The sequence below is a fragment of the Notothenia rossii genome (genome assembly GCF_949606895.1).
Source record: "Notothenia rossii genome assembly, chromosome: 5".
NCBI classification, from domain to species: Eukaryota; Metazoa; Chordata; class Actinopteri; order Perciformes; family Nototheniidae; genus Notothenia; species Notothenia rossii.
The window spans coordinates 23,419,813-23,431,163 of record NC_136903.1 but is presented as its reverse complement, the minus strand read 5'-3'; the positions used below and the strand labels follow the sequence as shown (position 1 = coordinate 23,431,163).

The 11,351-nt window shown below is 39.6% G+C and overlaps 1 protein-coding gene across 1 annotated transcript; it reads left to right on the top strand.

Moving 5' to 3' along the window:
• Positions 1-2,595: 2,595 nt before the first annotated feature.
• th (tyrosine hydroxylase) lies at positions 2,596-10,852 on the top strand. Its single transcript, XM_079683886.1, has 13 exons — positions 2,596-5,000; positions 5,287-5,490; positions 6,311-6,485; positions 6,569-6,657; positions 6,789-6,856; positions 6,951-7,001; positions 7,679-7,824; positions 7,956-8,091; positions 8,374-8,443; positions 8,525-8,581; positions 9,100-9,195; positions 9,303-9,436; positions 10,036-10,852. Exons 1-13 carry the CDS (start codon positions 4,917-4,919, stop codon positions 10,193-10,195), a joined length of 1,470 nt encoding a protein of 489 aa, XP_079540012.1. The 5' UTR covers positions 2,596-4,916; the 3' UTR covers positions 10,196-10,852.
• The last annotated feature ends 499 nt before the right edge of the window (positions 10,853-11,351 follow it).

Sequence of the window (11,351 nt, the reverse complement as noted above, 5' to 3'; positions counted from 1 at the left end):
AGTATTCTCCTTACTGTCGATTTATTTTACAGTGATATCTGCACTACTCATCAACTCAAAAACACCAAATTATCCTTGTTAATTACACAACATTGATTGGTTTAAATTGTGTACAATGCTTAAAAATTCTACATTAGAGTAACACCTACGTCACTTCCGGGCAAAAAATACGGCCCCGCCCACTTTTGGGGGAAAACAACGCTGTCATTTGAATGGCGGTCAATACAAATTCTGTAATTCGATCATTGGTAATCGACAATCGGTCTTGATATATGGTTAAATTAAAATCAGTAGGCGAGGCTGTAATTTCTCCAGCTGTTACTCTCATGAGTGAGGCGGAACATAACAGTTTTATCATGCCAAAAAGCTGCTGTGTCATTTATTGCACCTCGAACATTAAAACAAATCCAGAGTTACGTGTGTTTGTACTTCCTCTAAGAAGAAAGGACAGTAACAGAAGATCTCTGTGGCTTCAGGCTCGATCGCCATTCAAATGACAGCCGTTGTTTCCCCCAAAAGTGGGCGGGGCCGTAAAGTGACGTAGATGTTACTCTCATCTATGAAAATAAATAGCATACTGCTATATTTAACCATATATCGAGCCCGATCGTCGATTTCTAATGGCTTAATGCAATTGTTTGCCTGTCTGGCTATTGGAATCGGGCTCTTTGAAGATCCAAAAATCTCCGGTTTTCTTACATTTCTGATCGGATTGGCAAAAACTTCATAATTTGTATTGACCGCCGTTCAACTGACAGCATTGTTTTCCCCCAAAAGTGGGCAGAGCCGTTATTTTTGCCCGGAAGTGACGCATTTGTTACTCTCATCTTCACAAAACAACAACAAACTTTTGCTGAGCCAATTGGAGAGTTTCATCACCAGCACGTGGTAAAACCCACCAATGAGCGCTCAGCTCGAGATACCATCAAGTCGTTTCCCATCAAGCATTTAGCTTCCGCAGCCCGTGGAGAGGAACTGCGCTGCCTCGCCGCGCCTCGCTCTCAAGGCTGCGGGCGTCTTTGTCCCGCGAGATTTCAACGTCTCATGTAGGCGAGCCTCCAGAGCAAGTCGGACAAAATGACTAACCATCATGCAACCCACTAGCAAGACGTTGATCGAAATTGCGCAGGTCTGCGCAGGTCTCGCTTGTCTCAAACAAGCCTGCTGACTCGAAGCTGTCCGACTTCAGGCGAGCTTTTTGAGACCTCCCCCGGCTGCGATCGGCTATTCTCGTCTACTTTCGAGGCGAGCCGCAACGCGTCTCAAACAAGCCTACTACCCGATCTGCAGCTCTGCCCGATCTGTACTGCACATGTGCGAGATGGTCCGCCATATTGGACAACTCCGGACGGCAACCCAAGTAGGACACTTGACACAGTGGCTTTTGGCAAAGCTCAAAAATAAAACTCGAGAGAGATTAGTTATTGTTATTACAACGTGACTTCACTATTATTTAACAACTCTTTTTATTGGGTCCTTTAATTTGGGGTTAAATACATTGTCAGAATAAGTGAGAAATGGATTTAACTTCTGTTAGACAGCTATCATACTGAATAAATATTTACTGTGAATGTATGCAAAAATGTATGGCAGAAGTTAAATCCATTTCTCACTTATTCTGACATTTCTGACTAACCCCAAATAAAAGAACCCAATAAAAAGAGTTGTTAAATAATAGTGAAGTCACGTTGTAATAACTAATCTCTCTCGGCACTTTTTCTGCTTTGCAAAAAGCCACTGTGTCAAGTGTCCTATTGGAGTTGCCGTATGTAGTTGTCCAATATGGCAGACCATCTCGCACATGCGCAGTACAGATCGGGCAGGGGGGCAGATCGGTTATGGCTAGAAAGGATCCGTCTTATGTAAAACTCTCGCGAGAGTTTGGCTGAATGTCACGTGGCTGAATGTTTACGTTTGGCAGGCAGCCTTTCAGTTACGATCGTTAACATCAGTGGGCCCCAGCAAATGATAATGAGAAGCTAAACTATCTATTAATTATGTCAATTACAGGGAGTGTGATTGTTGAAATAGGGTGTTAGCGGTCTTGCTGGTGTTCAAAGAAGAATGACAACACTGTAGATCACCAACACTATGGTTTATTTTTTATTCATAGGCAAATCAACGTTGTCACAGTAAAAGTCCCAAGATAGTTCCTGGTGCAATAAAATGTTCCCTTGCAGTGTTTTACTATTATTTCTGATTTTTCTCTATTAATATTGCTGCTGCATTAATGTGTATGTTGCATCATGTTACATCTGTAGATGTGTTTCCGAGCCGCTCCGATTACAACGAGAGTTACAACGAGAACGTGATGTCATATTTACACTAGACGGATCCTTTCTAGCCATAACCGGGCAGATCGGGTAGCGACAGCCAGTCCCCAACTCCGGGGACTTCCGGCCGGGGACTTCCGGCGGTAGTATACGCCGTGAAGTTGTTTGCGGCCTGCCAGTAAATACAAAGCAGAAGAAGACGAAGTGACATCAGTGGCTCATTTGCTTAATCTTCCCTCAGGGAACTTATTCCGGTGTGAACGCAATCGGCTCTTAGTTCCATAGGGGAACTAAGTGCTGGGAACTAAGTGCTGAACTAAGTATACAAGTGTACATTGAGGAAGCTTTTTCTCTGGGCGATTTCCACTAACCAGTTGATAAACAAGGCTGAGAGAGCAGACAATTGGATGGTGTAGTTGATCTTGATCTTAATTCAGCCTGTAGCTCTGCTGTCCTTCCTCACAAAACACACAAGGGCGCAGTTAAATAAACCTGTTCTGCTTCACAATCATAAAGTCTCTTGTAGTTGGAAATACTGTTTTCTGACTCACTCCATAAAGATCTTCAGTTCTGTGACAAATGTATGTTGTTTTTTGACACAGATATACTGTTAAATGCTGAAATATTTGAATGTGTCTTCCTTGTGTTGTTGTTACTTAACATCAGTTGCTTATAGAGTGATGAGTGAGGCAACAAATGCCCCCAAAACAATGCATGATTGAGCACTGTACAATGAGTAAGAAAGCAAAACACATACATGTCGTAAAACCCCACATGGGCCAGGCACCTGCTAAAAACACAAAACCCTGGACAGATTGACTGCTGCGGAATTCTGCATGAGGTCAATCCAGTAACATCAGTTTGTTGGTATTCCCTCTGTCTTAGTGCAGCGCACATTTCATCCTATCAAAGCAAACGTTTTCTCAAAAATTAAAATAATTATTACTCTTCTTAAAGGTTACCTTTCAAAAACCTTTAAATACCACAATTTCCGTGACAGCGCCTCACAAATGTATTAACAACTAGAGCAGCAAGTAATGAAATGTTTTTATCCTCTACATCAATCATTTGTATAATTTCTAATTGCCTTACACATATTTTAAGCTGCTTGAAAGGCATAGATACAAACCTTAGCATTGATAATTATTGCTATCTCTGAATAAATGTCAAGCGTTTGCCCGTTGTTCTTCTATATGTCATACCAATTTTGTAAAAAGGTCAAGATAAAAAAGCACATAAAAAAAGCATAATTTCTAAAGATATACCAGATCACTCTGTTTCCATGCAGAACATAGGCTTAAAGAAAGTGGAAAGGTGGTTTCTACTGTCTGTTTGCTTTATCTTAATTTCTTCATACTCACTCTGTCTTCCTCCAATAAAGGACAGAACTGCCGTTGTCTGGCCCCGGGGCCACAGCAGTGCTCTTTAGCATTTTCAGACCTTATGTTCAGGTTGGGGGGAAGAGTCACACTGGGGTCCATTTGTCTTTTCTGCACCCAAGGTTTGCAGCTGTGGCAGCATGTGGCCAGAGATCCACAGATAATGATTTTACCTCTGCTCGCCTGCGGGTACCGTACATCACTTCACAATCATGTTAACCACCAAACTCCCCAGCCAAGAGTGCAACAAATGCACTTGATGTTGTTGTTGCTGAGGTAAAAAAAAAACTGACTGAGTGGCCCAAACAGCAAAACAAGGTGTTGCTCTCTCTCTCTATGTCCGTTTGTGTGTGTGTGTGTGTGTGTGTGTGTGTGTGTGTGTGTGTGTGTCTGTCTGTCTGTCTGTCTGTCTGTCTGTCTGTCTGTCTGTCTGTCTGTCTGTCTGTCTGTCTGTCTGTCTGTCTGTCTGTCTGTCTGTCTGTCTGTCTGTCTGTCTGTCTGTCTGTCTGTCTGTCTGTCTGTCTGTCTGTCCGTGTGTGTGTGTGTGTGTGTGTGTGTGTGTATGTGTGTGTGTTTCACAATCTAATCTAATTTGTGAAGAGCTGTGGAGATTGGATTGAACTGATAAAGTGACTTAATTTTCGAAAGTTGACTTTTCTCTTTATGTAAAGCCCAGAGGTCAAAAGCTTTAATTATTGTCTAAAAATGACTAATATGGCAAATGGTTGGCTGTTACCATACAAATTCACCTATCTGGTGTAAATGTTAATCAAATAAGTATGAATTAAGAAAATATAGACATATTGTTTTATTTAGACACTAAACATGCATCAATAACTTGTGAATGTTAACTGTATAAAAGCATAAAAATAAATAAACCATAACTGATAACTTCACATGTATTTAAAGTTTTTAATTGCAAATGTAAATTCATCAATCTTTTGAATTGTTTGAAGACCACTAAAAAACGACCAATTATGAGAAAAATGCTCGAGTGTAGGCTTTACAAAAGATGGCTACTATACGGCTCTGGGTTGGGATGAGTCTGATAGGTACTGCGCTTTGATTTATTACAGCAGCATTAGCAGGTTTGACGTCAGAAACCGCAAACAAATGACCCTATAAAAACAGCGAACCTGTGAAAAAAGGGGAAAGCTTTGAGCGCAAGACAACGCCGGATAGATCTAGAGAGCGAAACAACTGCACTGCCACTTTACTAGTACTTCGACACGCCAAAGACCACAGAAGACTTTTGCGTCTGAAGATGACCCTGTCAAGCAGCTCCACGTCCTCTACAAAGACCATCCGCAGAGCAGCATCCGAGCTGGAGAGGTCTGACTCCATCACGGTAAGAAATATATAATTAAGTTTAAGTTTTCTGTTATTTTAGATTTCAACAATTTGGCATAGTGTTACCAGTGATGTGTCTGAATAATATCCAGAATACCACCTAAAACAGTTATTGCGCGCAGAGTGCTTGACAAGGTGACAATTACGCACGATGGCCGCTGTATTAAAAGCATTTAGCAAAACACCTTATGTCAGCTACTCAATGTAGCCGTGTCCTAGGTTTGACTTGATTGACAATCAAAACATATACAGTACGCAAGACTTTGGTTTCTCTTTTGGGACAGTCTCAAAGGTTCCTCGGTAGACGGCAAAGCTTGATCGAGGACGCGCGCAAGGAGAGGGAAGCCGCCGCTGCAGCCGCAGAAGCTGCAGAGGCAAGCGAGCAGATAGTGTTTGAGGAGGACAATGGGAAAGCGCTGCTCAACCTCTTCTTCACTTTAAGAAACTCCAAGACTCCTGCACTGTCGAGGACACTCAAAGTTTTCGAGGTATAACTCTTGTGAGGTTGCAAATAGGTTTTTTGTGTATTTGTAAGCAGAATTCTGACGAAAGGGTGTGGTGTACCACTCAGGTCACGCTTTATAACGAGTTTATACGATGCAATTGATTAAGGACTATTAAAGCATTTACGTTACACTTTAAAAAAAGGCATCATTTATTAGACAATTTCTTTGTGTTTTATTTTCAAAAATGCAACTGGTTGGTGTTTTATCCCTTGAACTGCAATTAATGCAGTTTAAATCTAGCCAATATTCATATATATTTGTATGTGCATGGGTTTCTCACCCTCTAAAAAACTGTTATTAATGTTAAGTTTAGTGAGAGGTGAGTAGTCGGAGGGATAAAATCTATTTGTCCACACAGTGAGATCTTGATAATCTATTAGAGGTTATGACTTCTAAATGATCAATTATATTTAACATAGATGGCAATGTGGTCTATATTGCTTGGAGAGAATACAAACAAATAAGTAATATAGCCTCTTGGTGAGGACAGTACCTAAGCAGGCATAACTGAATTTAAAAAATCCAACTCCTCTTACATTTTATGTTACACTGTTGAATGTATTAAAACTAGTTTTTGCATATTTTGTTTAGCTTGATTTTATAAAGAAATTCTGCATTCTTTTTTCCTCGTCATTCATCCAAGTCTTCTCTGTTCTCACTGGTATTTTTAAGAGACTGTTCCACAATATATTGTCATGCTTTCTCAAATACTGTGCTGCATAAATGCATCCTACCTTTGTCTTACTGTGCATTTAACCTATTGATGTAGTAGTTACATTAAGGTGTCTTGACTTTATTTCAGACATTTGAAGCTAAGATTCAACATTTGGAGACGCGCCCATGCCGGAAGCTGAAGGACAGCGGGGAAGGCCTGGAGTACTTTGTCCGCTGTGAGGTGCACCTCTCAGACGTCAGTACTCTCATCAGCTCCATCAAGAGAAATGCAGAGGACGTTAAAACCACCAAAGAAGTCAAATGTAACATCATTTACTTATTTTTATTATAAACCATTTGAAACGTATTTGATCAAACTAAATTTGTATTTGACTTTCTATTCTAGTTCATTGGTTCCCAAAGAAAATAGCAGATTTGGATAAATGTCATCATCTGGTCACAAAATTCGATCCAGACTTGGATCAAGACCATCCTGTAAGTAATGACTTTTCCAATATCGTGCATTCGGAGAATTCTCAATATTCTGCTGAGTATGTTGTTGGAGCAATATGTCATAAAACAGAAAATGTGATCAGTGTTTGATAGGCCTATATTTTATTTGACAGGGCTACACAGACCCTGCTTACAGGCAGAGGAGGAAGATGATCGGAGACATCGCCTTCAGATACAGACAGTGAGATACAGTCTTTTGCCTGAATGCTGCACAGACATTATTCTTTAGAAAACTTGATTATCCCTTATGCATGTGTATTTGTGTTTTTTCTCAGTGGGCAGACAATTCCCAGAGTGGAATACACAGAGATGGAGATTGCCACATGGTAAGGGCATGCTCATTTAAAATACAGTTGATATGAACACTTACACCAAAAAGCATGATACCAAAATATACGCTGAAAACAACTCCTTGCCTGTTTTTCTTATGATCAGTTTGACTTTCTTGCCGTTTGATTATGAGAGCTTTGATGTGTCAATTCACAACCCACTGAGTCCCTTTTTATATTGTCTTTAAAGACAGATAACATTTGTTTTGTATTTTTGATGAATTCGTTTCAGATCAAAGGCTTCAATAATTTCAAAGCATTCTAGGTGTGCCAGCTTCAGCACATCATTTTATCAGGGAGATGGAAACGGGATTTTATGGGATAGTTTACAATTAAGTGAATTTATACTTGTATGATTGATTTAATGTGCACAGTTTTGCCAAAAGAAGATGTCTGAGTCTATGACGTGCCAGTTAGACAGTTATTTGAAAAGAATGGTTTTGCATTGTACTTAAAAAGCTATTAAGATAAATGATCAAGCAGTAGTTTAAAATAGAAATATAAGATAGAAAATGTTGGGAAATTGCAATGCAGAGAATGGTACAACTAAACAGTCCCAAAAGTGTTTTTAATTATATTTACAGCAAATGTTATCCTTATCAATGGTTACACCTCAATGCTTGAAAGTCTTTTGTTAAAGAAGAAAACCTGAATGTCATTTAATCCCGAATTAGGAGGGAAGTCTACTCAACTCTGAGGGAATTGTATATCACACATGCCTGCAGTGAATACCTCGATGCCCTCCATCTGCTGGAAAGGCATTCTGGGTACGGTCCTGACAACATTCCCCAGTTGGAAGATGTGTCATGCTTCCTCAAAGGTAAAGACAGGTTAAGAAACCAAGCCGAAGTGTTTATCTATCTATGTTGTCTATATAATACACTTTCCATTTACCTATATTCTTTCTCTTTGTCTCTTTATCTATTGTTTTCCTAACACACACTCAAACAGAGCGAACAGGGTTCCTGCTCCGTCCAGTGGCAGGTCTGCTCTCCGCCAGAGATTTCTTGGCCAGTTTGGCATTCAGGGTGTTCCAGTGCACCCAATATATCCGACACGCCTCGTCCCCTATGCACTCCCCAGAGCCGTGAGTATGAGTGTGACTTCTCTTGCTTTGCTCTTTGCATTAAACCTCATCCAACATATGGCCATTGCCATTAAAATAATAGTAAAGCAAACATATACAAGGAACTTAAAGTTATCTCTCAAATTCCTGTTTAGTCTGCAAGAAAAACACACTTCTGTCTTCACTTCTCTTGTTAACACAATTTGTACCTTAAAGTCTGTATATAGTTAAACATATCTGTATAGGGTTTTTCCATCTAGATATAATATGGTGCCAGTTGAATCTCTCTTTCTTTCCCTTTAGTGACTGTGTACATGAACTGCTGGGCCACGTCCCAATGCTGGCTGATCGCACTTTTGCCCAGTTTTCACAGGTAAGAGGGTGGAGGTCCTGAGCAGTCTTATAATGCATGCTGTGTTATTTATTTTACTAACCTTTTTATTATGTGCTTCAGAACCTTGGTCTGGCATCACTTGGGGCTTCGGATGAAGATATTGAGAAACTGTCCTCAGTAAGACTTCAGTCCTCCAACACATATTTACGTTCATTGTTAAGTGGTGACCTCCAGTGGCTGTAGCAATTATGACAGGAGAAAAATAAATAAGTGAGGTGACGTAAGAGACTACTAGGGAGGGGCTGAACTGCATGTAAGGGTCAAACAAACAAAGGTCAACATTAACTCATTTTAACTTCCACAACTTAATTTACATATACATCACATACGTGATGTTCTTAACTTTCATGCCTTACTAAAGTTATGCAACACACGTACTAAACCAAAACAACAAACTTTGATATTTTCCTCAACGTAACCACATGGTTTTGTTTTGATTTATAATGTTATCAACGTGTAGAAACCGCTTCAAAGACTTCAAAAAACTTTAAAAAACTTCACCCCCCCTTTTTTGACTCACAACCAGCTCTGGTCCCTTTTGTACAGTCCCTAACCTAAGATGTGTGAAAAAATGATTTAATAGTCCACCCCAGTATCCTTCTTTCTCTCAGTAAATCTATTTTATTTCCCATCAGCTATACTGGTTCACTGTTGAGTACGGCCTCTGTAAACAGAATGGTGAGGTGAGGGCTTACGGAGCTGGACTGCTCTCCTCTTACGGAGAACTGGTGGTACGTTCAAGCATGTTCTCTCTGTTATCTGCTTTAAAATATGATCGTTTTCTCCCCCACCTGAGCTGTCAGGTAACTCTCAATCTTTTTCTTTTATGTAAATCCAGCACTCGCTGTCTGATGAACCAGAGACAAGGCAGTTTGAACCAGAGGCTGCAGCGAGGCAGCCCTACCAAGACCAGACGTACCAGCCAGTCTACTTCATTTCTGAAAGTTTTACAGATGCCAAGGAAAAATTCAGGTACTGAATCATACATGCATTTTTGTTCAAACCCAAGCACAAATACACAAGAACATAGAGAGACAAAGAGAAGTAGAGAAAAACAAAAAGAGGGGGTTATGCAAGGACAAGGTCATAGAACAGCCAGCCGGCCCCTGAGGCCACACACTTCAGCCATAGCTGCCAGAAGACAGCTGTTACTAATGTAGTGTTTCTTACCAAGGCAAAATGCTGTAGTTTTATCTGGCAAACAGATCAAATGTTAGCCTGCAAAACAAGTAGCTTTAGTGAATGTTTTCACAACATTTGTTTTGTATTAGAATATAAAATGTGGTATCCTTGACACACTCAGAGAAAATGATCTGCCCGGGAATGTTTGTCGAAGTATAGGCACATAGTGAATATATTTCCTGTGTGTACTGACACAAGCAGGATAATCCATTCTTTATTAAGTGCAAAATGCATAGGATAAACTACAACTGGGGGAACCTTTTTCTAATTAATTAAGTTTTCACTGGCCACAATAAATATTTGGTTTAAATTCTCTGCATTTATGAAGAGCTCATATACTCATCTTTGACTTCTTTGAGGGTTCTAACTGTTTTGTATATTTGACAAAGGGGTTACGTGGCGGGAATCAAGCGTCCCTTTTCCGTGAGGTTTGATCCATTCACCAGCAGTGTGGAGGTGCTTGACAACCCACTGAAGATCCAAGCAGGCCTGGATGGAGTGAAGGACGAGCTCAAGATGCTAACAGACGCCCTCAGTGTTTTGTCATGATGATGTCCCGGTTCTGCGACCGCCCTGCTGTTGTCTGCTTCCTCTCTGCTGCGCTCAGAGACGTCCGACCTGTGATCAAGACCAATGTGTTCATCTTTCTGTGCTGTACTTCCAGTATGATGCTGTTTCTGAAGAGTTGTTGCTTGCTGGTAAGCCGACAATGTTGCAACCATTAAAACCTCAAGTCACAGCGCAGGCTTTCCAAAGATGTTTAACACCTCGCTGGGTGAAATTATTGGGTTTTACTGACTGGGCCATTCATGCTTCTAAATAAAACATTTGTTGTTTGAGAAATGTGTCAAAATCGGAACCAAAATAAAGGGAATTGTGGTAATGAATGTATAAGAAGAAAACTAAATGAGTATAGTACAATTATTTTAAAATCAAAGAAACAAATGAAAATATTAAAGTGTCTAACAAATAAAACATATTTATGAAACATATATTAAATCACAGTTATATTATTTAGAAATTAATATCTCTCATGTGTTAAATTCTTTATTTTGCAGATATGTGAATTCAGTATTTGAGTATTGTCTCTAAATGTATTGATTTATCTGGCGTTTCTGTCGTACAGTGTATCGCATAATAAAATAAATAATACAACATACTTTCCATGTAATGAACTGTTGACTACTGCTTCAAAAACGTATCTATCAAACATTAAAGATGTCAAATTAAAAAAATTCTGTCATCTCTTATTTATTTATGTTGTGTGTGTCCATATATTGCAAAACACTACAGACCAACATTGTATAATACTTGGCTAGGACATCTGTCTGCCACAAGAGGGGGCAGTCCAGCAGGGTGTTTATGCTTAGTCTTAAATTCACAGCAAATTCTATTTAAGCCTTTCAATTAATACATTTCCTTTATGCTATCTGCCTGCCTTAAACGTAAATGAACAATTTTGCAATATTATTAAATGTTAAAAACAAGCTAATATGCATCTGTATTACAAAAATACACCTCTGTAAAGTTAAGGGAAATAGCTTAAGAAACAGATATTCTAACAAATACAATACTTGTTTTTCTATTATATTAAAATGTTGCATCACCGCCATCTAAATGACAACAAACAACCACAAGAATGCAAGCTCATCATCACCAATTGGACCCACATTAGTACTGTCTATGAATATTCATTGGAGAATAA

Bases quoted from the DNA above. Each gene is read 5' to 3' on its own strand.
- th (XM_079683886.1), top strand. From the start codon at position 4,917: ATGACCCTGTCAAGCAGCTCCACGTCCTCTACAAAGACCATCCGCAGA. The intron at 5,491-6,310 runs GTATAACTCTTG...ACTTTATTTCAG, and splicing joins GGACACTCAAAGTTTTCGAG to ACATTTGAAGCTAAGATTCA. The intron at 8,582-9,099 runs GTAAGACTTCAG...ATTTCCCATCAG, and splicing joins ATATTGAGAAACTGTCCTCA to CTATACTGGTTCACTGTTGA.